Source organism: Camellia sinensis, chromosome 10 (assembly GCF_055761805.1).
Source record: "Camellia sinensis isolate YWXY chromosome 10, ASM5576180v1, whole genome shotgun sequence".
In the NCBI taxonomy this organism is placed as follows: domain Eukaryota; kingdom Viridiplantae; phylum Streptophyta; class Magnoliopsida; order Ericales; family Theaceae; genus Camellia; species Camellia sinensis.
The window spans coordinates 57,207,653-57,232,791 of record NC_138970.1 but is presented as its reverse complement, the minus strand read 5'-3'; the positions used below and the strand labels follow the sequence as shown (position 1 = coordinate 57,232,791).

Below are 25,139 nucleotides of genomic sequence, written 5' to 3'. Positions count from 1 at the left end.
TTCTTTGAGTATCCTAACCGAGATCGCTCCTCTAGCCGAGGTTTTTGCTTTATTAATCAAGAATTTCAAGAGTTCTAACTATGCATGAGCTGTCACGCGCAGTCTTTCCAACCGTTTTGTCTACGTGTCCCTCTCCTATTAATTCGTACTTGACACGCGCTATCAGGTCGCGTCACTTCTGCACACGCCACCTGACAAGCACGTCGTCAAAGACATCTTATTATGGTTTGCCACCTTTTTGTGTTTTTGACAAAACTCTTTCTTTCTCTCTTGGTCTCTTCACTTTCACAATTGCATTCTCTCTCTTATTCTTAAACCTTCTCTCTCTAATGCTCTTCAATCTGCCATTACTGCGTTCTTGAGCTCCCTACAACTGGTACGATCATATCCTCCGGCGAGCTTTCTGTCATTAGCTTCCGTTGTTTGCCTCCGACAAGCCTTATTTCGGTGCTTGTTATATCGTGTTCAATCAGTAAGCTTCTGATTTCTCTATTTCTTCTGTCAATTTTTCACTGTTCTTGAGCATGATTTTTGTGATGAATCTGCTTGTTCATACATTTTCCTCGTTTGCTCCCCGATTTTGGTTGTCATTGCTCATGTTCTGTACATTTAATTCTTGTCCTTGAATCTGCTTTACTGTTCTTCATGATTTTGGCCTCAAATTTATCTGTCATACGTCATATATTAATGATTATCATTTTATCATTGCTCCTGATTATTGCACATTTGCACACACCCACTCAATGTTCATGGATTTGTAACTTTCCCCGTCTCTTAGATGTTGCTTTCTTGATTCTGATTCATGCTCTTTTTTTCGCTTTTGTGTTCTGTTTCCAGATTCTTGCCTTTGATTCTTGTTTCTGCATAGACTTAGGCTTGGGATCTGAATTAGAACCCTGTTCTTTAGGAAAACTGAAACAGATTCCCATCTTGATCTTTAGAAACCCACACCCTAGTTCTTTTTAGGTTTTTGCCGAGGTCTCTAACCCTTTATCAATCACTTTTTTTTTACTCCAATACCAAACACTTTTAAGCCGATACCATGGGTATGTTTAGGTGGATGGTAGATACCCCGGCAAAACTAGATTATTTCCGACTAGAGTTCTCTATCCTAGCCAACATTCACATCAGGTTAGCTGAGGAGGAGGACTCTTTCATACCTGATGGAAACTTAATGCCCTTCCCCGTAGTTGTCATCATAGAGTGTGGACTTCGGTTCCCTTTAGACACTCTTTTTCAAGAAGTCCTTCACTATTACAAACTTAACCCCATGCAACTTGCCATCGACTCATATAGAGTTATCAACGGCATAATTGAACTAGCATGCCAAGAAAAGGCCAGGATCACATTAGCCAACATCCAGTATTGTTACACTATGTATTGTCTTAAGTCTGACAAAGGCTACGTATATTACCTCAAACTCTGATCCACCGCCTTCAAACTTATAGCCGACCTCCCGGATTCAAACAAGGGTGCAAGAGATGACTATCTAATCGTCTCAGGCAACTGGAAGTTTGCACTAGATGACGATCTTCATCTCTTCCCACTGTATCGAGCTGTGTTTAGAGAGGATGAAAGTAAGAACATAGTCACCCTGTAATTCCATTCAAGACTTGTAAATTCATCTATCTGTACTAATGTTTGCTTATTTGCCTTTTGCAGTTATTTCCCAGCCATCAAAAGATTTTCGCCAAACTTTTTTTCCCAGCAAAGACCTGAAAAAGCTATTGGACTTACCAATTGAAAAATGCAAGGCCCTACTATTGCTTGATTAAATTCCGACCTACAAGTCTGCCCTACCCAACGTTTCTCGCCAAAGCAAGACTCCTCCATCAACCACAACCCCACCAGCCATTTTATCACCAAGGTCAAACCAGGCCTCTTCCTCAAATCCAATTGAGCTGACCTCTGCCCCCCAATTTATCTTGATATCCTAGCACCGACGCCGACATCGTGCCCTAACAAATGCTCCAGCTGGTAGAACTCGGAGTTACAAATGTCGAGAACCTAAGGCATCGGTTTACGACCCTGTCAATCCTTCCATTGCTCTGCCTGCCATTCACTTTGTCACCCCAGTTACTATTACCGCCACATCCGACAACATGGGCCACATCAAAGCTGTTGTTGAAGACCTCCTGGCCGACTTGCCAGGAGTTGTTACAGTTCAATCCTCCTTTCCATCTCAATCCCAACCCAAACCAAAACCAAAGAGGGTGAAGAAGGCTAAAGCAAAAGCTTCTGTCATCCAAATTGACTCCGAAGACACAATGCCAATCTCCAAACTAGCCGAGGTCAAGAAAAATGCTTCCGTCGCTGAGAAGAGGCCTTCCAAGGCCGAGCCATCTAACAATCTGCAATCAAAATGGCTGAGGTCCGAAGGTGAAAAGGGCCGAGGATTTTTCAAAGCCGACGAGCCCTGGGCCCTAGTGATTTCAATTGGCGACCGACTGATGATAGCTGGCAATAGTGCAATTGACAACATTGAAGTCGACCCCGGTCTCTCAACCGCTGTTCTTCTGCCTACTGATCTAAATCGTATGGCCGATATCACCAAATATGAAAACTTTTCCCCAGATGATGCAGCATTTCGTCCTGGTAAGTCTTCAACATTTGTACCTTTCATTTTAAGTTTTATACTTAGCAAAATGACTGACTTTACTCAATTCTTTCCTTCTAGGCCATTCAGCACGCCCACTCTTTTGCCACGAAAGCCGAAGCGTTCAAGAAAAATTTGGTGCATAAGACTCAAAAAGCTGTTGGCTTCCTCTCGTCTCTCAATAATGTCGAGGACAAGATCAAAGTCCTCCAAACGAGCTCAAGATTAGACTGAGAAAAAGGCTAAGGCAAATGAAGCAGTGGTCGAGGTTCTTAGAGCCCAAGCAAAAGAGGTCAATGTAAAAATTTCCAAAGCCGAGGCTGAGCTCAAAGAGGCCTTGGCGACCAAAGAAGCCGAGATTAGGGCAGCCGATAAGAAGGCATTCTCAAAAGGGCAAGTCGTTGTTCGCGATGCTTACAAGGCACAAGTCAACCAGGCATGCAACCGAGGTTTCTACCTTGGGTAGACTGCAGCTCTCAACAAATTATATGTCCCAATGGACTCCAACCTTCGCAACATCAATCAACTAAGCCGAAGAGGAGAAGGCCGACGCTGAAGATTCAAATGAAGAAGAACAAGCTACTCTTGGGGCCAAGTCCCTCACTCTAAATGAACAAGTCCTAGACTTGACTCAAGAAGATGAGGTTTCTAAGAGTACCGCTCCTAAGCAGACAACTTTTGAAACCAAGCTTCAGGCAGCTGAGAAGAGCCTTGACCAGACCCTTCAAGAAATAAATGCCGAGATCGAGGCCGAGAAGTTAAAGCAGCTGTCTGCCGAGGCCGAAACAATGCCAACAGCCAAGGCTGATAAGTCCGATACCACTACAAAAGATCATAGTGCTTAGTTTTTTTTTTTTTTCCTTCTTTCCCTTGAACTTTTTCTCTTTCAATTGTAACGTGTTTTTGTTTGAACAATGTTTGTTTTTGTTTGGCCGATATGCCTTCTTTTGTTTCTGAACAAGTAATCTTTTGTTGAATGTGAGTTCTCTTTTCACTAAGTGTTGAATACTTCTTTTCGTGTATGCTTACTACTTTCCTTCTTTGCCTTGCATGTTTCCACACTTAGAATATTTTTTGCATATCTCAAAGTACATCTTAACAGTGGAACCACTTCAGGTTAGAATACATCTGACATGTATCACCTTGGATCCATTTCATCTCAGGTGCAGAATTAGTTGGTCACCTCGGACCAACTTACCTCGGAGTTCACCTTTTACTGTGATCTCGGCAAAACAACACTTAAAAATATTTTATTCAAACATTTTTACAAGTATTCTTCATGCCCCCTAATGTGAACGTAAGTATCACTTATGTTCATATTAAGTAAGCAGCTCTAATTCTTGCCGAGGTCGAGTTCAAATGAAGACTTGTCGAGGTCTTGTTCCTCGGTGTCTCTGTTAATCCAACTAGATCAAGCTTAGTTCAACTCTACCATATGGCAATTTAACTCTACCATATGGCAAGTCTAAGTTATTCGTCATGTTTCAATCGGAAACATCGCCAACTTAGTTCAACTCCATCGTTGGTAAGTATAATTCAACTCTACCATATGATAAGTCTAAGTTATTCGTCATGTTTCAATCGGAAACATCGCCAACTTAGTTCAACTCCACCATTGGTAAGTATAATTTAACTCTACCATATGATGAGTCTAAGTTATTTGTCATGTTTTAATCTGAAACATCGTCATAAGACTATTCAGTCTTATCACACAAATTTGGAATTAAAAACAAAATCAAACTATTACTTTATTAAAACTTCGGCTAATTATAACATGAATCTCAAAAAAACAAAAACTAATGATAAAAAAACTTCAAATTGCAAGTATTCCAAGGTCATGGCAACTCGTTGCCATCACTGTCATCGAGCCGATATGCCCCATTGCCAGCAACTGAGATGATTCTGTAAGGTCCTTCCCAGTTTGGGCTAAGTTTGTCCTCCTTAGGATCCTTCTTATTGCCGACCACTTTCCTCAAGACGAGGTCCCTAACCTTGAACTCTCGTAGGTTGACTTTCTTGTTGTAAGCCCTAGCAAACTGTTGCTGGTATGCCGCCAGCCGAATTGCTGCTCTCTCTCTTCTTTCCTCCAGCAGGTCCAAATCACGGGCCAGAAATGCCTCGTTGGTACCATTCTCTACTCCCTGGATTCTGATCCCAGGGATGCCTACCTCCAGCGGGATAACTGCTTCACTGCCATAAGCCATGGCGAAAGGAGACTCCCCAGTTGATCTCCTCGACGTAGTCCGATATGTCCAGAGCACATTGGGCAATTATTCCTCCCATTTTCCCTTTGTGGCTTCCAGTCTCTTCTTGATCCCATCCAAGATGGTCTTGTTGGATGCTTCTACTTGACCATTACTCTAGGAAAAACTAGGAGTAGAGTAGTAGTTCTTAATGTTGTATTTAGCACAAAAGCTCTTGATCAATCTACTGTCAAATTGGGTGCCATTGTCTGCCACAATGGCTTTCAGAATCCTAAACCTGGTGATTATATTCTTTCAAATAAAGTTCTTTACATCCACATCTCTAATCCTCGCCAAGGGTTCTGCCTTTACCCACTTTGTGAAGTAGTCTGTGGCTACTAACAAGAACTTTCTCTATCCAGTTGCCTGGGGTAGTTGCACTACTAGGTCCATGCCCCACTGGGCAAACGGCTAAGGACTAGACACTGGGTTCAAATCTGCTGCTGGCTGATGTGTCAAAGGTGCAAACTTTTGACACTTCTCACATTTTCTCACATAAGTTTCAACATCTTTCTGCATGTATGGCCACCGGTATGCCTAGGATATGGCTCTATGGGCCAGTGATCTGCCCCCAGCATGGCTGCCACATACACCTTCATGAATTTCATACAGGAAGTCCTCAACCTGGGAGGGATGTACACATCTCAAAAGGGACCCTATAAAGGACCTTCAGCAGAGATGGTTTTCTGCTGTTAGGCTGAACCTGGCTGACCTCAATCTTGTCTTGTGCGCCTTCTTTCGGTCATCTAGCAGCTTACCATCCCTGAGAAACATCACTATTGTATCCATCCAGCTTGGACCCATCTCCACACACATTGCTTCGTACTCTGTAAGCAGTGGTTCTACAATTGGGCCCGACAAATAATCAACCATTATTGTCCTTGTCTCCCTTGATTTCATTGTACTAGCTAGGTTAGCCAAGGCATCGGCATGAGTATTATCATCCTGACTAACCTGCTGTAGCCGGCATTCCGGTAACAATGCTAGCAGTCTAACAACCTCTTTGACATAGGCTATCATTTTTTCATCCCGGGCTGCATATTCACCTGTTGCCTGATTCACAATAAGTTATGAGTCACAAAAGACTACCACCTCATCGGCTTCCAGTGCTGTTGCTAATTTTAACCTTACAATCAGTGCCTCATACTCTGCTTCGTTGTTTGAGGCCTTGAACCCCAAACGAATAGACTGCTCTAACATTTGTCCATCTGGCGACACTAACACTACTCCTGCCCTCGCTCCTTGACGGTTTAAACTTCCATCAACAAACAGATGGAAGAAGTCTCCGATGCAGATGTCGCAGGGCTTTGGTTTCTCTTCTTTCTTCTGTTTTCCTAGAGTGGGGTTCTTGGGCCCTAGTTGGGTTTCTTCCTGCTCTCCTAGGCATCCCAAACCGTCGCTCACCGGAGTCCAACACGGGATGGCACCAGGGGTGAACTTGGCCATAAAGTCAGCCAGAACTTGGCCTTTAATTGCTGTTCTGGGCTTAAATTCCAAGTCATATTAGCCCAGCACTATTGCTCATCTGGCTACCCTGCCTGTCAGATCTCCTTGCTGCAACAAGGACTTCAAAGGATGCTCAGTTAGCACTACAATCTTGTGAGCTTGGAATTAGTGATTCAGTTTTTCAAAGCCATCACTAGGGCTAGTGTTAGTTTTTCTAAGGGAAGGTACCTAATTTCTACACCTGCTAGGGTCTTACTTACATAGTATACAGTCTTTTATTCTCCTTCCTCTTCTTGGATTACTACCGCGCTTACTGCGTGTTTTGAAACTGCCAAGTATAGGAACAATTCTTCTCCAGGTACTGGATTTGACAGAACTGGAGCTGTTGTCAGGTACTTTTTCAAGTCGGTCAAGGCGACTTCACACTTTTCTGTCCACAAAAAATCTGTGGCCTTTTTTAACAAACTAAAAAATGGTTTACTCCTATCAAAACTTCAGCTGATAAACCTTTTCAGGGCTGCCGCCTTGCCGGTCAAAATCTGGACCTACTTGGCTGACGTCGAGCTCTTTAAGTCAAGAATGGCCTTGATTTGATTTGGGCTTGCCTCAACATCCTTTCTGGTAACCAAGTATCCCAGGAACTTGCCAAACCCAACTCCAAATGCACATTGAAGCATTGAGTTGGAGCCGATATGTTCTCAGGATATCAAAAACTATCTTCAAGTCGGCCAAATGATTCTCATGTTCTTTGGTCTTCACGACCATGTCATTAATGTATACTTCTACTGTCTTACCAATCAGATGTCTGAATATCTTGGTCACCAACCTCTAGTATGCATTTTTCAACCCAAAAGACATCACTCTATAGCAGTACAGCCCTTTTGGGGTGATGAATGCAGTCTTCTCCTCGTCAAGAGAGTATATTTCTATCTAGTGGTATCCCCTGTAAGCATCCAGGAAGCTCATTCTCCCATGCCCTGAAGTAGCATCCACTAGTTGATCAATTAGGCAGAGGAAAGCTATCTTTAGGATAACCCTTATTCAGGCTAGTGAAGTCCACACAGACCCTCCACTTCTCATTCTTCTTTTTCACAACTACTGTGTTGGACAGCCAGGTTGGGTAGTTCACCTCCCGAATAGCCTTGACTTCCAACAACTTGTCCACTTCCTTCTCTATTGCCTCCACATAAATCAACATAGGCCTCCTTGCCCGCTGAATGACAGGTTTAGACGACCTATCTACATTGAGCCTATGACAAGTGACCTCGGGGTCAATGCGAAGTATCTCGTATGGCGTCCAAGCAAACACTTTTATTTTGCTGGCAAGAAAGCCTCCAACTCCCTCTCCTCCTCCTCGGCTAAGTCTGAGTCGAAAAGGAAGAAACGCTCTACATCATCTTCTTTTACCAGAATTTTCTTCAAGTCTTCCTCACTCTTATCGGCCAGCTCTTTGCCGACGTCATCCAGGACCTCAATATCCCCGTCTTCAATTTTTACTATTTTTGCCTCTCGTACGTTGCAGGTGGATTTCATTGCTGCCATAGAGCAATTTTTTGCCTGCACCTAATCCCCTCTGACCTCCTCAATTCCATGCTCCGTTGGGAACCGCAACAACTGGAGCAATGTTGAGGGAACAGCCCCCATTGCGTACAATCACGGTCTTCCCAAGATAACATCGTAAGGGGAAGGGTTGTCAATTATTGTAAACTCTATGCTTACATTCTCCGTGCCTGTTTGCACTTTGAAATTCATGGCTCCTAGAGGCCACGTCGGTGTTCCGTTGAATCCAACCATCTGGATGTTGGATTGTTCCAGATCATATAGGTGAAGGCCAAGCTCTTTGTAATATCTAACAAACATGATGTCACAAGAACTGCCTTAATCAACTAGTATGAGCCTTACCTGGCAGCCCCCAACCTTTAGCGTTATCACCAAGGCATCATTGTATGGATGTTGCATCATATCCAGGTCTGCCTCGACAAAAGAGACCATTGGTCCCTGGTACTCATTGGTCCTAAGCTTCTTCTGCTGGACCTAATACATATGTTGCAGGTGCCTCACTCTCTGAGTCTCCTCACGCACCTCATTCTCATTAACCTTTGAGTGAATAACATTGATCACCCGAAGTCCATCTGCTTGTTGTTGTAGTGGTGGTGGAGGTGGAGCTACCGGTGCTTGGGGCAGTCTTGTCTGCTCTTCCCTTGTTCTGGCCTCATCTACTAGGTCTCGCAGATGACCATGTCTGACCAAATCCTCCAAGTGTGTCTTCAGAGCCCTGCAGCCCTGAGTCAAGTGTCCATACTCATTATGGTAGGCACAGTGCTTCCCAAAGCTCCTTCCCATAAACTCGCCAGGTTCTCTCTTCAACGCTCTATAATACGGCTGGTTCTTGATTCTTTCTAGAACTTTGTAAACCGGGATCCAAAACACAGTGGTGACTGTCTGCGTAGCCCTCAACCTTATCTCCTGCTTGTTAAAACCAATGTTACCTCAAACTCGCTTTGGCTAGCCGTTTCTCTTCTCTTGTTTCGGCACCTTTGTTCTCGGCATATCCTCTTCTGCTCTGGCGTATTTTTCAATCTGAGCCATAAGTTCCTCCATATTTTTTGGTAGAGTCTTCGCCAGTGACTTCTGGAGGAGGCATTCATTCTCCAGGTCATTCTTAAAAGACACGACCGCCAGCTCTTGGTTGCGTCCCAGTACTCGATTGAACACCTCATAATACCTTTTGGCATATGTCCTGAGGCTTTCACCATCGCCAATTTTCAGAGCCATCAGGGAGTCTACCCTTAATGGCTGCAACTTGTTCGTAACAAACCTAGCCACAAACATCTTGGTCAGGCCTTCCTAACTTTTCACAGTTCCTTTCCGCAACTTGTGGAACCAATCCGATGTAATTTTCCCAAAGAATGAGCGGAACACCTTGCACAACAACTGCTAGTTCCCAGTATACAAAGCCATTGAATTCAAACATAAGCCGACATGAAAGTTCGAATCGAACTTACCGTTATAAATCTAAAACCTCGGCATATGGAACCTCTTTGGGGCCTCAAAGCTATCTAACTCCATTGAAAACGGTGTTCTCAGCTTGACGGGGGATGTGACCTCGGTGTTTTGTTGCTTCCTCTGGAGTTAGTCCCTCAAATCCTCATTCGTTCGTCCAAAAGCTCGGCTATCAACAGATTTTAGCCTTTTTGGCGCGCTGCTCCCGGCGTCGTGGTGCGTCCTCTTGGATTTTTCTTTATTTACTGTATCAAAGCAAAGTCATTTCCCCTGGATATGCCAATGTTCTTTGGTTCCCTTGGTATAAGGATTCCTCTGAGACTTACCTCTCACAAACTCTGCTCGTTCGACATCCCGTGAAGGCCGATGTGAACGTTTCTTCTCCTTGTTATACTGATGGACTACTGGGACTGCTTTTTGCTCTCATTTCTGGGCGTTGATCTTGGTCGCTGGTATCGGCGTGCCCTACAACGGGTACGGTGATTGCACCACGTTGTTTTGCATCATGAAGTTGACAACTGATTGTAGGTCTGCCAATTTATTTGTCATCCCCTTCATCTCGCCGTCCCTCCTCAGGCATCTATCCTTCAATATCTAGAGGTCGCTCTCGTTGTAATACTCATCTCGGCCTGCTTTCTTTGGGCATCTCCCTCTTTGCCGACGCCCTTCTCCCCAGGATTCTGATCCTGTGCTCATTCATTATGGTTTTCTTCCTCGATGTTAGAATCGACATGTTTACCACTCCCCCTAGGACGTCATCCCCGATCTTTTCTCCCTACCCATTGTTGGCCATCTATTCTCCTTAAGTTCTTACAGACGGCGCCAAATTATGGCTGTTGTTTTCCAACCACACAACTAAACGGGGAACTCAAGTGGAGAGTATCGGCAGAATAAATTAAGCCCAACAACCTGCACAAGAAGATGAGAATCCGGCGGTGGTTCGTCCACCCAGGGACACTTCGACGATCAAGTCAATAATCAATATCTCTTAAAGATAGTAAAGAGTACTCAAAACTCACTAGAAAAGAATTTACCTCAGACCCACGATGGTACCTTGCTTTTATATCCAGCCATGACCTAATCCCCTTAAAAGTATTACTTTAATGAACTCTGACTCCATGCTTATCCTGGACCCTCGTCTAGATAAAGATAAACTCTTCTTGAGCCTTATCTCTATCTAGGCTAAGATCCTCCCTCCGTTCTGGGACTCTTGTCCCTTATCTACTTATCTCGAATTCCAGTATCTCCGCAGATGACATCGGCCTAGCTGAGATCATCTTAGCAACGTGACCAGGCTATGTGACACCTCGGCTGATACTTCGGCATCGCCTTAACCACGTGCTGTCACTCTCAAAATATGTCCCCACAACTATATTTTGAAGTGTAAGAGAGTACATTGCCGAATATGAATTTGGAAGAATTCTTATCAAATTTTGATTAAACATTGAAGTTGCTGTCAATGACCAAATCTCTAAGGGTTGGAATTACGCCTCATTTGACAACATCTTTGAAACAGTACTGTTTGGTTTAGTTTTCATAAATTTTTTTATTAAAAAAATTAAAATTAGTTTGGGTAAAAAATAAAAAGAAGAAAAAGAAGAAGAAAAAAAAAAACATAAACACACATCATTTTATTATGATTTTTTTTTCTTGAAAATCTAAGTTTTTAAAAATTGAAAAAAAAATTAATTTATTTTCATCAAATTAATTTTTACAAACAAAAAATATATTTGAAAACTCAACCAGACAGATTTTATAAGGCTTTAATGAATTTTTTAAAGGGACATTTACTAATAATTCCTATAGTGATGACTTATAGATAGTTTATTCCCATAAATCCTATCTCACATTAAAATATTCTAAATGAAATTTACCCATATTTAAAAATATAATAAAACTTCCAAATAAAGCATACTCATATTTAGAAATATAATAAAATAATAATACACATATTACAATAATATCCCATCATCCTATTTTAAAAATAGCACATATGACAAAAGTTTAATTACATGATTGTACACAAATATTCAATTCTCACATTTCAAGAAGAATGTCTCATTGATATAAAAATAAATAAAGAAATAAAAATTGAGAGAAAACAACAGAGCTACTAGGGACCCCCAGCTCATTTTCATTGGCCAGTGTTCTTTTTCTTTTTTTTTTTCTTTCCTTCCAATCACTGGGGTGGGTTTTGTTGAGCGCGGATTCACGGCCGCCCTACTCGGCAGCCAAACCCAGCAGCCCCCAAAACGACGTCGTTTTGGGGGCAAATTTTCAAAAAAAAAAAAACGCAGAGGAAGAGAGGGAGGAAGGAGGGAGAAGTGGGAGGAAGGAGGAGGCAGGAGGAGGCAGGACTGGAGGGGGCCATAACCAGTGGGGGAGGAGGAGGAGGAGGAGGAGGAGGCGATGAGCTGCGACGGCCGGCGACGAGCTGCGACGAGCTTCGATGGCGAGGCGAGACGACGATCGGACGGCTGCGCAGTCTCCTCCCTCCTCCTTCCTCCCCCTTCTCCCTCTCCCCTCCCCTCCCTCTGGTTTCCGTTCGAAGAGAGAGAAAACGAGAACGAAGAAGAAGAAAAGAAAAAAAAAAAACCCAAAACGACGTCGTTTTGGGGCTGCCGAGGATCCGGATTCGAGTTTTGTTGGGGTCTGCCGCATTTTTCAGAAAACAAAACCAATTTTGCTTTTGGCTTGAGTTGGCGTCGCCCGGGTTCGAACCGGAGACCTTCAGTGTGTTAGACTGACGTGATAACCAGCTACACCACGACACCTCTTATGATTCAATTTATTTAAATAATTATATATATTATACATAATCTTGACTTCTTATCCATTTCAGTTATTGTTCCCATATTTTCTCTCTCTTCTCTTCCAAAAAAATCTCTCTCTAAAACCCTAATTGTGAAAATCCAAATCTACCTTGGGTATCTTTCAACAGCCCTGTAGTAGCTTCTCAAAGATGTCGAACTTAGACAAGTCCCTTGACGATTTGATAAAGATGAACAAGAAATCTGGAGCAGCAGCAGGAGCTGGAGGTGGAGGATCTAACCCTAGAGGCGGCAGAGCTCGTAACTCAGGCCCTGGTCCCTCTCGTCGACTCCCCAATCGTACCTCAAATCGTTCCACTCCATACTCATTCGGAAAGGTGAGCTCAAACAGTCTCAATTCAACCTTTTTCTTCAACTATATGTATGTGTATATATATATAGAGAGAGAGAGAGAGGGGTAGAGAGAGAGGATTAGATCTGTGAATGTGAAATATCAGGTTCAAGCGCCGGAGACGAATTGGCAGCATGACATGTTCGCAGACCACGCGGCGGCGGTGGCGTACTCAGCGCAGGTTGGTCGAGTGTCCGCAATCGAGACCGGCACGAAACTCCTCATCTCTAACTTGGATTATGGAGTCTCTATTGAAGACATCAAGGTAATATTTTTTTCCCCAACTCTTACATGTTTTTGTGAATTTTGGTTTCAGTATGTGTTTTGGTCTCACTGTTGCCTGAAATATACTCGAAAACTTGCTTGCTTCATAGTTAGATTTGAGAATGAGGTAAATAAAAGAAGAATTTCAACCCCAAGGGGTTGGCCGAGTAGTAAAAACTTGAAGATAAGTTCTAAGTCCTCAAGTTCGAGTTCCACTGGAGGTTTATCCAGTTGTTAACTTCAGGGCCTTAGGATTAGTCGATGTGAGCATAAGTTGGCCCGGACACCCAGTTATCAACAAAAAAAAAAAAAAAAAATAGAAGAAGAAGAATTTCAGCAGTCTATGTTTATGCAAAATGATTCTAAAGGAAGATGCATCCAAACTTATTTGAATGTCATATCTTAAATGTGTTAAGGAATTGTAGATATGTTCTTTAATATCTTGTGAGATAGGAATGTAATTTTTAATGCTAAGTTTGTTTTAAAATAGAAGTTAACACACTAATACATCTAAAGATGCAGAGACATAAACTTGATAACTTTTTTGCAAGTTGTCTTCTAGAAAAGTGAAAGACCGAAAGAAAAACAAAGATGGAACCAATGCTGTTCAACTTTTGCCATCATCAATGATATTTTATTCTAGTTTATTATACTTTTCTAACATCTTACATATCCAAACACAAACAAAAAGAATAAAAAAGATGGTTATGGTACTCCTCAATTAGTTGATTTCTTTTAAAAGTCAATGAAAGAAATAGTAGAGTTGAAATTAATGGTACTCCTCAATTAATTAGGGTCCCGTTTGTTTTCAGAAGTAAAATAGAGAGGATTGATAGTGAGAGGATTAAGAAAAATGTGTTTGTTTGATAACCAATAGACTAGTAATAGTTCATGTTTGTTTTGAGAGATAGGACTAGAATTAACCATGTAAAATTACACAAATATCCTTATTGTATTGGTATAAAATTTAAGCTTATACCAACTAATAAATGCATTACCCAATTAAACTATTCAAAAATTAAAATTGAAATCATATAATAAAAAATTTAACTATTAATCTTTTTTTTTTTTATTATTATTATTAAAGAAATCATTTTGGTTTTTCCAAAACTAGCCCATGGTTTTGAAAAAATACAATGTTGCCTTTCACTCTGTGACTTCACCCAATGGCGAGAGAGAGAGAGAGAGAGAGAGAGTCAATGGCGAACCTCGATGAAGTCGGTGAAGCTATCAATCCCTCCACTGAGGAGATCATAGGTATATATATATTATCTGCACATATATATATGTATGTATGTATATGTATATCGTGCATAACTTTTGATTTGTATCTCTTTTGTCTGATTTAGTCGAAGATCGGAGTATCACTCTTCAATTGTACTGATCGAATTTGCAATTTGTCTACATTTTTGTTTGGTTGGTGAGAAAACTAAATGAAATATGCATATATATGGTAAGAGAACACACAGACAGAGAGAGAGAGAGAGAGAGAAGAGAAGAGGGTAAACAAGTAAATCACTCCCCTAACACTAACGAACTAATTTTCAATACCAAGTGTTGGGACAAACTAACAATCCTAGTATCCAAGGCCCATCTAAAGCCCTCCGACTTATGAATCCATTCCCCAAATCTGCAAACAAACAGGAGGTATGTTCATTATTCATCATTCATAGTCCACTCCGGACTGTGAGAGACAAGGTTTTAAAAAGCGGCTGCAACCGTTACGTAACGTCGTTACGTAACTGTTTTGGTGGTTACCGCTACCCGTTACGGCCGTTTTTGCAGTGTGATTGAAATTAATAGGTGTGTCGGCCGCAGCGGCTGCTGTAGCAGTCGTAACGGCCGTAACGGCCTGTTACGCACCGTTACATAATAGTTCCAAACTGTTTCTTTCGAAAAAACACAAAAAGAAAAGAGCTGAAAATGGAGAAAGAGGGATAGAGAGAGAAGAGGGAAAATGAAGAGGGAAGATGTAGGAGCAAGAGATAGAGAGAGAAGAGGGAAGATGAACATTTTATTGATTTGTTAAAGCTGTAAAACCTATACTATTCTGTTCAACTGCTATCACTCAACCATTTTGTTTGTGTGTCTATCTATATATTGTTTAAAAATAATAATAAAGTGTGGTCATTATCTATTTGGTTTGATTAAAATATATATATAGATATATATATTTTTAGGCTCTTATTTATTCTCTTACTTTTGTCATTGTTTATCTTATATATAATAGTTAGTGATTGATTTTTTTGTAAAATATCTAGAACACATAACACCTATAATTATATATTAATACATATTTTATACATGTCAATTTGTTTTGATTAGTTTATTTTATTTTCATTTATAGGTTATCCAAAAAGAGAATGAATATTCAAGTGATCCAAACTCAACAAAAAAAAAAAAAAAAAAAAAAAAATCTTTATAATTTTTATATGATTGCATTAGCATGTCTAATTTATTTTTTAAAAACTATTCAAGTTAAAATTTGCATATGCTTCCACAAGTATAATAATTAAAAAAATAATTTTATACGTCTAATTCCAATAATTTTTTTTTTTGTCACAAATGTAATAAGGATTTATGACATATAAAATCATTAATTATTAAACTAAAATGTAAAAAATTCAATTTATAGTGATTTAAAAATATGAAATATATTGGATGATATTTAAAAATTTATAAAAATTGATCAATATTTATTTTAAAACTCAATAAATATGTTATGGAAAAAAAATATGCACATCGGTAAGTTTTTTTCAAATTGTGCAAAAAATAAAAAAATTCACGGTTCCGGTTACCGCAACCATTATGTTACGGCGTTTACAACCCGCAACCGCAATTGCGCCACCGCCACCATTACGACGACTGCAACCGCTTTTCAGAACCTTGGTAAGAGAGGAAAACAAACAGGGCCTAAAATTTGTGTATTATTTACAGTCTTTACTATTAGGTGTAGGAGGCCTTTTGAAAAAAGGAGATTTTTTTTATTATTTGGATCTTTTAATAAGGAAATTTTGTTTTTCTGTTGGACTGGAAGGTTTTTTTAAGCCTTTTAGGTCCATTGGATTTTTTTTTTTTTTTTTTTTTTTTTTTGACACATTTTTTTATTAGGTATTGAGCAAGGATTTTTTTGTTTGGTTTTTAGCTGGCCATCTAAACAAGTAGCTTACAAATCGGAGGTCTTTTAAAAAAGTGAGGCCTTAGGCAACAACCTCGCCTTGAGGTTGGATCGGATGTGTATATAGCCCTATAAATATTTCACATTCAACCAGAATTAAATTTTTTTTATAGATTGGGTTGAAAGTGGGAGATATTTGGGAGTATATATATACATACATAATTGCACATAATAATTCAAATGAATAATTATTCGCAAAGTTACAGAGAAAAAAAGGATTTTAATGTGTAAGGTTTACTTGCTTACAATGGGCTCAAGTTTCATCACTTTCAGAAAACTAGGTGATAAACTTGAACTGAACTCTGATTTAAGAGGGTGGGAGGATTCTATGAATTGATTAGGGTGTTGATTATATGTAAGAATGGCTTGTCCCTTCTCTCGTTTTTATTGTGTGAATTTTTTCAGGGATTTGTACATTTTGATAGATGCATAGGTTACAGGGTTTTTTGTTCTCCAAGTGTATAGGGTTTTTCTCTCTTTATCGCCTCTTCTAATAATTATACTTATCCCCAAAAAAAAAAAAAAAAAAAAAGAGGACTTTTTAGGGTAGAAAGAGGTTGACAATGTGGAATGGTGGAAAATGATTTATGTAGCTAATTCCATTTGATTGGAATACAAGGCTTAGTTTGCTTGATTTGTATTAATGAAGTACCTCAACTAAGGAGAAGAAACATAAGAAGAATTTGAGAATCACTCTTACAATTCGTCAGATGTCAAACCCAAAGAATTCACACAATCTCAAAGAGAGTTTCAAAGCTAGTGAAAACATTGTATAATTATATATGAAACGTTTGAACAACTTGTTAGTTAACTCCACTAAAAAACCATATGGTAAGACTGAAGAACATAACTTTACCTACACTAAGATCCATAGACAACCACTGCAACCAATGTTCAGTGAACTCAAAAAAAATACCACAATTCCCTTGATTCACAACCATGACAATTGACAATAAAAAGGTCTAACTTGATCAACCTAAGACTTAACTCAGAGCTAGAATCTGATTCCAAGAGCTAAAAGTAGGTCCTAACTTGAAATCATCCAATTTCATTTTTCTTTCACTTTTACAGATTTACTGGTTCTTGGGCTTCTTAATTACATCAAAATGCATATTATTATATTGATTTTTTTTCCCCTAGTCATAACCAAATGGTTTTGTTTTATTTTTTATTTTTTCCCTTTGGTTTGTATTGAGCTGTTGATTGACTTTGTATTATTTTTGTTTGTGTGTGAGGCTTTTTAATTGAACTTTGTATAAATTATATATATATATATATATATTTTGTGTGAGTGAGGTTTTCAATTATTCCAGGTGAAGCTCTGGATAACCTGAATATAGCTTAATTTCCTTGGCCTAAGTTCAACCCATTGTATCCAATGGACTCTAGTTGAGTTAGGCTTAGCTGAAGCTTAGCCTGAAATTGAATTCAAACTTAATTTTTTGACCAAGCTTGATATAGTCCAAAGACTTCAAACTCAAAACAAAGCTGATCCCCACAAACAGGCGGGCTTCAAGCTTTCTTAGCCTTAGTAACAGTCCTAGTGTTTGTTAAACTGACTGTTGCGTCTCTATCACTATTGCCCACATGGAACTTTGTATCTAATAAGAAGAGCTTGAAACTGTAAAGCTTTATTTTGTGGTTTAATGAGTTTATTTATTTACAGGAGCTCTTCTCAGAGGTTGGGGACCTAAAGCGATATTCAATTCATTATGATAGAAGTGGAAGATCAAAGGTACCCCATCAAGTTTGGAATACTATGGTCCTTCCAGGAATTGTTTGTGCCCTGCATCATTAAGAAAAGATTATTTCTATTAGGGAACGGCAGAAGTAGTCTTCTCACGACGGAAAGATGCCGAGGCAGCTGTCAAAAGATACAACAATGTTCAATTGGATGGAAAGCCCATGAAAGTCGAGATTGTAGGAACAAATATTGCTACTCCTGCTGCTCCATCTCTACTTCCACCTCTACTTCCACCTCCATCTACAAATGTCATGTATGGAAATCAAAATCGTGCTCCCAGAAGGTTTGCTCATCAATTCTACCATGACTTCTCCCACCTCCCCCTTCCCCTCGTTGTTACCCCTCAAATTTGATTGCTGCATGTTTTGATTGCTTGGCGTATCAAGCCAATTCATGTTATATATACATATACATATATACACATTTTGAATATAGTATAACAGGTAGAACTTTTTGTTCACATTTTAATAATTATATATTTTGTCTAATTGTATCTATTCCAAGTTTGGGTGGGGGTCTGTTTTTCTTTCTTGTAGCATGAAGTTTTTCCCATACCGAAGAATAGATAAGAGACATCCTTTTATCGAATAGGAGTAATTTTGTGTTACAATACTTCATTTTTTTTTCTCACAATATGTTGCTCAACATCAGCCAACATGTGCCTTTCTGTTACAGCTAATATGTATATAGCTTGTAATATGTTGTAATGACCCTTTACATCTGAGGTAACCATTTGATGCATGTGCGTGATGTATTTGTGGAACGTATCTGAGTGAGAATCACATAATTTGGAGATAAATAGTCCATATAGATTATAAATTTAGGCCCTATTTGATTAGCAAGATTAATAGTGAGGGGATTTACAATTCATGGATTAGTGTAGGATTGGTTATCCAGCTGAATTAATAGAATAAATAATCCCCTCTTGTACATGATTGTTTTGCAATAAATATGAAAATATATAATCCCAATTATATGTTTGTTTTGCAAAGTTAGTTGTAGGATTAAAAAATTCGTTAATTTTTTCGGATAAAATGTCCATTGGAATCTAATCTGAATAACAAAAATTACAACCAAAGACTAGAATGTGAGTTCTCTGGATTAATAATCTCAATTTTATGCTATAATTCTCCCAATCAAACATGCCCTTAAGGTATATTGTTTTATGAGAATCCTTAAGACTCTTTTTGATGAAAGATTGTTGATGTATGTGTGTGTTTCAGTCTCAAACTCAAATTTAGTATTACTGCTTAGATTCTTTGGAATTGTATGCATTGTGGTTGAAAATTTCTTATTTCGTATTCATTTAGCTTCACTTCTAATAAGATTTTGTTTGTAGATTAGTGATTAATGTGTATTTGCCATCTACTATTATCCAATGAGACAGCAATCAAGGACGAGGTGGTTCCATTGGACAACCTCGAGGTGGTGGCCGAGGGTTTAGAAGGGATCGCGATCGTGGACAGGGTAGAGGTCGTGGTGAAAAGATATCAGCAGAAGATCTTGATGCTGATTTGGAGAAGTATCACACTGAAGCAATGCAAACAAATTGAAGGCAAAAAAGTGCTGATTTGCATAGCAAAGTTTGGAGAAGGAAATGCAAAATCACTGAGGACATCTTGGATTTTGTAATGAAGCTTGGTATTGTTATGTTCTTTGCTTGATTGTGATAAATTGTTGTTTGTACCAAAAGAAACTCTTCTTGGATTTTTGTTGTGAAGCTTAGGATTCTTATGTTCTTAGCTTGAATATGAGTGCAAGGCTTAATGAGAAAGTGGTGTTTGTACTAAAAGAAACTGTTGCTTTTTTCCGTTTCTTGGCTTAGGGGCCACCTTTGTACCCCCCCCAAAAAAAAACACTTTTTGTTTTCTACATTGCCTCCGTTTGGGAAGTGGGTTGGCTTTTTGGCTTTTTGGCTTTTTTGGCTATTTTAGCCTGGGTTTAAAAGCTTGGTTTGGGAAGGGCTTTTTGGCTTTTTGGCTTTTTTGAGTTTTTTTGTGAGAGAAGAATGTAATGATTATGGGTTGGATGTGATGTTTTGTTTGTTATGGCTAAAATAGTCTATTTTGTTTTTTGTGGTTAAAATAGCCAAAAAAGCCTCCAACCCACCTTCCCAAACGGTGCCATTATTCCCTCGTTTTATTTTTAATAATTGAAGTGATTCTGGTTTCGCTATTCCTCCATTTGCCTCTTCTTCTTCTGTGGAGGGAAGATAGACATTGTCTACTTACCCCCCAAAAAGAGCATCTATCAATTGATAGAGGACAAAGGTTGTTGCTAGACTATATGATTCTCTCTCTCCCTTCTTCCCTCTAAGTTCATGTAATTTGTATGTTGGTTTTGATGAATAGGTTTTGATATAGTCCCTAAACCATCACCTTCGCACCTCATTCCAAGTCTAGTGTGTTCATTCTGTGAAGCATGTGCGTCACTCTTTCTTTTGCCTGGTATCTCTCTGTAGCTGCTTTTCCCGTTGTCTCTTTTATCCCGTTGAAGATACTCCTTATAATGTAAAAGAGGTTAAGGATGGTGCACCCGATGGTCAAATCCCCGTGCAAACTGCAGATCTAAAATACTCTGAAATATTATTCTGCTGGACCCTGCACTGCAATGATCATGTTTTGAGCCTTGGAGTTATATTTTGGCCCTTTTGCAGTGTCAATTGATATTTTGTGGGATTACTCCGATTGTTGGACTGAACTACGATCACACAAATCTCCTTTTCTTTTCTTTTCTTTTCTTTTTTTCTTTTTTTCCCGGCTAGTTTAATATGCATTATTTCAGTCTTTTTATCAAATTTTTATTGTTGAAAAGATTGGGTGAGTAGTTCATCAAAGATGAATTGAAATTCCCATAGTAAGCAATTCAACCTCGAAAATGCTTCCTCCCTCCCAGGTAATACATGCAACAGATACACAGACGGAGACACAGAGAGCAAATATTGGCGATGAAGCCCAATGCAGCTTTGTAGTGATAAGTAAGGCCAGTTTGTTTTGGGGTTAAATAGATGGGAGGAGATTAGGATGGAAGTGGAATTATTTAGTGTTGTGTTTGTTTGTAGAGTTTGGGAGGAAATTAGGATGGAGGAGGTGATAAAGATGGAGGTTGAAAGGAGAATTGAGATGGAGATGCTATTAAAAAAATAGTAAGGGGATTAGAATTTTTTTTATTTTTTTTATATTGGGAATTTTTTTTTAAATATTAATGTTTAATTTTTTATATTTTTTTGTTTGTTTTATTATTTTGTATAAAAATAATTTAACAATTCCTACACTAACAGCTATCATTAAAATAAACACAATTTTACTTAAATCTCTTACTAACAATCTCCTCACTATGAATTCTCTTTATTCTACGATATCTAAAGGCCTTGTTTTTTTGGAACCGGGTTGCTGCTGTGACATTTACTGTGAGCCCATGGGGTTTTTTAATAATTTTTTCAAATCTTTTTAATAATATAAGCTGTTCATATTAAAAAATTTGTTAAATAAATTATTTATAAAAAATATTAAATTGATTAAAAATCTGAAAATTTATAAAAACACATTTATTTTATAAAAAATAAACAGTTTATATTATCCTAATAATTTTTATAAAACAATTTAAATTCGATCATAAGATTACAAATTTTTATTTAACTTACTTTTTAATATAAATAATTATACTCAAAATAATTATACTCGACAAACCCACGGGCTGTGATCACTGCTGTGACAGTCTAAGTCACAGCAGCACCCGGGTCCAGTTTTTAACTTTCTAACTATTTTAATATATTTAAATAATTATGTTTGAAAAATTAATTAAATTCTTTTAATTAATTTAATAATTATAAATAATACTAATTATTATTATTATTATTATTATTATAAATTAAACGAAATATTTTGAATGTGCTTGGTTTAATTTTGAGAAATAGATTTTCAAAAAAAATTTAAAAAAAACAATTTCAGAATTTTTTTTAATTTGTTTACGGAAAATAAGTGAAAACCTTAATTAATATCACCACTAATAATAATGTGACACAATATTATGTTTCTTGTTTTTTATTTTATTTAAAAAATAAATATCACATCATTAATAAATATTTTAAAGCACCATTTTTAATTATCTTTAACAACACCCCTTTATTTAGTTGTATATTTTAAAAATAATTTTAAAATATAAAAATTTAAAATGATTAATTATTTTATTATAATTAGATAAATATATATGAAAAAAATAATTAAGAATAAGAGAAAAAAAACTAATTAATTGATTTATAAGAAAAGGACAATAATTTTGAAAATTTATTGAAAAAAATTTCCAATCAAACAAAAAAATTTCAAAAATTATGTTTCAAAAAGTTAAAACAAGAACTTCAACACCCCCAAAATTCGCATTATAGACCCCAAGCATGCTTATCAATTACATTAACCTTTGAACACCTCCATCGTCATATTCCTTTCTGTCATGTATTGCAACTTCACCATTCATTCATAGTCACTCCACTGATAGATCAATCAAAGGAAAGAATTTCCAGACTCCCAGTACATACAAACACATAAAGTAAATTCAGCTGTATAAAATTCAGTCATAAAATTCAAATCCACGTTTGAAAACATGCCAAGTTAGTGAAATCAAACTAACTTAAAAACAAACACCAAATTAACACATCAAAATACTAGATTCAAAATCAAACATAATTCATTGAAGAACAAACAGATCTCCAATCCAAATTAACATTTTCAGTAGATTAAACTAATTCAAAACACAAGAACCTGATCCTAAAACAACACAATTTACAACCCCCAAACCTACCTTTACCAAACCCTAACAAAGACACCAGCGACAACTCAACCGCCAAACCCATAGAGAGTCCTCCCCTGCCTCTTCAAAGCATAGACGACATCCATGGCAGTCACAGTCTTCCTCCGAGCGTGCTCAGTGTAGGTCACAGCATCACGAATAACATTCTCAAGGAAGATCTTGAGAACACCGCGAGTCTCCTCATAGATGAGCCCACTGATCCTCTTGACTCCGCCTCTGCGAGCCAGACGACGAATCGCGGGCTTAGTGATACCCTGGATGTTGTCCCGTAGGACCTTCCTGTGACGCTTGGCTCCTCCTTTGCCCAAACCCTTGCCGCCCTTGCCACGACCAGACATTTTTCTAGAGAGAGAAAGTTACACAGAGTGGAAACTTCAAGGGCTTGAGCTAACGAGAAAGATGAGTTTGCAATGAGAGTGAAAAGAGGAATTGAATGATTTATATAGGGAGTGTTTGGGGGATTTGAAATGGTTGGGAAGAATGTGGAGCGTTGGATTGAGAGTGAGAATCGACGGATGAGGATGGCGATCCGTGTCGATCGATTTGAATGGTTTTTAACCGTTGATAAAGGTTGGATCGACGGTGGATGGTTCGTTGTGGTTGGTGTTCGCGGATTGTGCTTTTTTGGTGGGCTTCCATTGGAGAGGGATCATGAAATCGATGTGGTAAATTACATTGACACCCTCTATTTTTTTTTTATTTTTAGGTTTAGTTTGGAAAGATTAAATAAGTGTATTTTTTTACTTTTTATGAAATAGGAGTTGGATTTGGGTTGGGTTTGAAGTGATGTATAAAAAAATGATATGACTTAAATAGAATAGTAACTTTTTGACTTTTTATCTTTTTTTTTAATCTTCCCAAACTAGGCCATTGTCATCTCCTTAATTTCTAAAATTAAATTGTCGCCCCCTATCACTAATGGTAAAATGATTATAATACCCTGTTGATTAGTCAAATTTTATCTCCAGGCATTACCTCTGATGAATCCCTTTCACCATATTATTCCACCTTTTATATCTCAGAAATTTTATTTTCACACATAAAATTCTCTCATTTCATACCCCTAAAAAAAAAAAAACAGTTACCTTTTTATCTTAAAATAAAAATACTAAAATATTATTTTATCCTCCACATCCAAAATCCTAATTTCCAAGGCATCCAAAACTTAAATTTGTTAGTAGTTTAGTTTGGTTAGTCGTCTCATCTCCTTCACTTCAGGTGAGTTTGTTTGTAGGGAATGGATCATCTCTGTATCCTTACTCTCTCATCCTACTTCTACTAATCTGACTGTTTTTTAACTTCACCTCTAACTCAAGCTCAAGTTCTTCTAAATATTGTTTACAGATATTTCATGTGCATTTTTTTTAATTAAAATTAAATATTAAAAGCGATCAATGTAATGTATTCAAACTGAAAGAGTAGGATTGCACTACGTTCTAAAATAACAGGGATACATGTAGGGGTGTGATTCCAATATGAGCCATAGAAAAAGATTTGAGAGAGAGAGAAATGCATGTGGGAGGTGTGGGAATAGACTTGAGAAATAAGACCAAAATTGTAAGTATAACCGACGGCCTCCTCCCTTGATCGCCTTAGTAGAGGTATGAATTTAAGATTGGGTGACAGTAACTAGTTATGATCAGAGATTAAGGTTAGTTGTGGAATGATAAATAAGAGGATATTCCTGGTATAAAGGATTGTGTACTAAATAAAATAATTTTTTTCAAATTCATTAAGCATATGAACTGAGATATGATGTGCATAGAGATAAAAAGGTATGTGAAAATATAATTTCCCTCTACATCTCAGATAAAGTTGACAAACATTAAGTTGTGGTGAATTTGGCCCAAGTGGGCCCTATATAGTAAGAATATATGTAGATCTGACTCAACATTAGATTCAACTTAACCATCTCAAAATATGAGCTATGTCAAGATTTGTAACTAGATAATATAAAAATTAAAATTAATATTTTATAAATAGACGAGTCGAATCGGAACTAAAACTTTTTATCCCAAGTCCAAGCCAAAAATGAAATTGACGAAAAGTTTTAGTCCAACCCAACTCTATGGTTAAATATTTTTCTCAAAGCCTCCATGTAACACCCCGAAATAAATTACAATAAATCATCTATGACAATAACGCTATGTTTGGATTGAGTGATTTGGAGAGAAAAGAAAAGAAATGGAGAGATATGTATTTCTTTTACTTGTTTGGATAACCTAAGTGGAGAGATATGAGAAGAAATAGAGAGAAACTCATTTCTTTTATATGCCTCATTTTCAATCTTCCAAAAAATGAAGAGATTGGGAGATAAAAGAAATCACTACTTTCATAATACCAATTTTGTCCCTATAAAAATAAAAGAAATAAAATGATTGAAAATATAAAAAGGTTATTTTGGTAATATAACATAAAATAATTTATTTTATTTTCTCTTAATGAAATCTAACCAAATAAGAATGAGAGAAATCACAAACATTTCTTTTTTTTTCTTTTCTCTTGTAACTTAAGTAATTCTTTCTTTTCTTTTCTTTTCTCACCTAGGTTCCCAAACATAGTGTAAGTAAATAACAACCTAATCAGGATAGAAAGTTCTTATAATACACAAGACTTAGTTGTACAAAAGAGTGACATATGCGAATATACATTCATAAGACCTAACCTTAAATCTATAGCATATGCCAACATCAAAAG

General features: G+C 37.8%; 3 protein-coding genes and 1 non-coding gene across 5 annotated transcripts; 1 reads left to right on the top strand and 3 right to left on the bottom strand.

Moving 5' to 3' along the window:
• Window positions 1-5,508: 5,508 nt before the first annotated feature.
• LOC145800407 (uncharacterized) lies at window positions 5,509-9,117 on the bottom strand. Its single transcript, XM_082890078.1, has 5 exons — window positions 8,821-9,117; window positions 8,368-8,751; window positions 8,188-8,319; window positions 8,005-8,079; window positions 5,509-5,892 (listed from the first exon to the last, which is right to left on the bottom strand). The coding sequence occupies exons 1-5, from the start codon at window positions 9,115-9,117 to the stop codon at window positions 5,509-5,511; spliced, it is 1,272 nt and encodes a 423-aa protein (XP_082746204.1).
• Window positions 9,118-11,988: 2,871 nt separating this feature from the next.
• Window positions 11,989-12,062, bottom strand: TRNAV-AAC (transfer RNA valine (anticodon AAC)). Its single transcript has one exon. It is a non-coding gene; the product is annotated as a tRNA-Val (tRNA).
• Window positions 12,063-12,098: 36 nt separating this feature from the next.
• On the top strand, window positions 12,099-19,432 carry LOC114255891 (THO complex subunit 4B). Of its 2 annotated transcripts, none has more exons than XM_028195438.2 (5): window positions 12,099-12,436; window positions 12,557-12,715; window positions 17,559-17,627; window positions 17,711-17,919; window positions 18,976-19,432. In XM_028195438.2, the coding sequence occupies exons 1-5, from the start codon at window positions 12,251-12,253 to the stop codon at window positions 19,016-19,018; spliced, it is 666 nt and encodes a 221-aa protein (XP_028051239.2). In that variant the 5' UTR covers window positions 12,099-12,250; the 3' UTR covers window positions 19,019-19,432. The 2 variants fall into 2 exon arrangements, with proteins under 2 accessions (XP_028051239.2, XP_028051238.2); XM_028195437.2 differs by having other exon boundaries at window positions 12,104-12,436; window positions 19,024-19,432.
• A 2,848-nt stretch (window positions 19,433-22,280) lies between these two features.
• LOC114255892 (histone H4) lies at window positions 22,281-23,139 on the bottom strand. The gene has a single exon (XM_028195439.2). It carries the CDS (start codon window positions 22,778-22,780, stop codon window positions 22,469-22,471), a length of 312 nt encoding a protein of 103 aa, XP_028051240.1. The 5' UTR covers window positions 22,781-23,139; the 3' UTR covers window positions 22,281-22,468.
• Window positions 23,140-25,139: the final 2,000 nt, after the last annotated feature.

What these genes read in the sequence shown, in the direction of transcription:
- LOC145800407 (XM_082890078.1), bottom strand. Translation starts at nt 9,117, where the DNA reads ATGTTTGTGGCTAGGTTTGTTACGAACAAGTTGCAGCCATTAAGGGTA. An exon ending in AGGATATGCCGAGAACAAAG is followed by an intron (nt 8,752 to 8,820) that starts GTGCCGAAACAA and finishes TTTAACAAGCAG; the next exon opens with GAGATAAGGTTGAGGGCTAC. An exon ending in CAAAGGTTAATGAGAATGAG is followed by an intron (nt 8,320 to 8,367) that starts GTGCGTGAGGAG and finishes CATATGTATTAG; the next exon opens with GTCCAGCAGAAGAAGCTTAG.
- LOC114255892 (XM_028195439.2), bottom strand. Translation starts at nt 22,780, where the DNA reads ATGTCTGGTCGTGGCAAGGGCGGCAAGGGTTTGGGCAAAGGAGGAGCC.
- LOC114255891 (XM_028195437.2), top strand. Translation starts at nt 12,251, where the DNA reads ATGTCGAACTTAGACAAGTCCCTTGACGATTTGATAAAGATGAACAAG. An exon ending in CTCCATACTCATTCGGAAAG is followed by an intron (nt 12,437 to 12,556) that starts GTGAGCTCAAAC and finishes GTGAAATATCAG; the next exon opens with GTTCAAGCGCCGGAGACGAA. An exon ending in CAAAATCGTGCTCCCAGAAG is followed by an intron (nt 17,920 to 19,023) that starts GTTTGCTCATCA and finishes CCAATGAGACAG; the next exon opens with CAATCAAGGACGAGGTGGTT.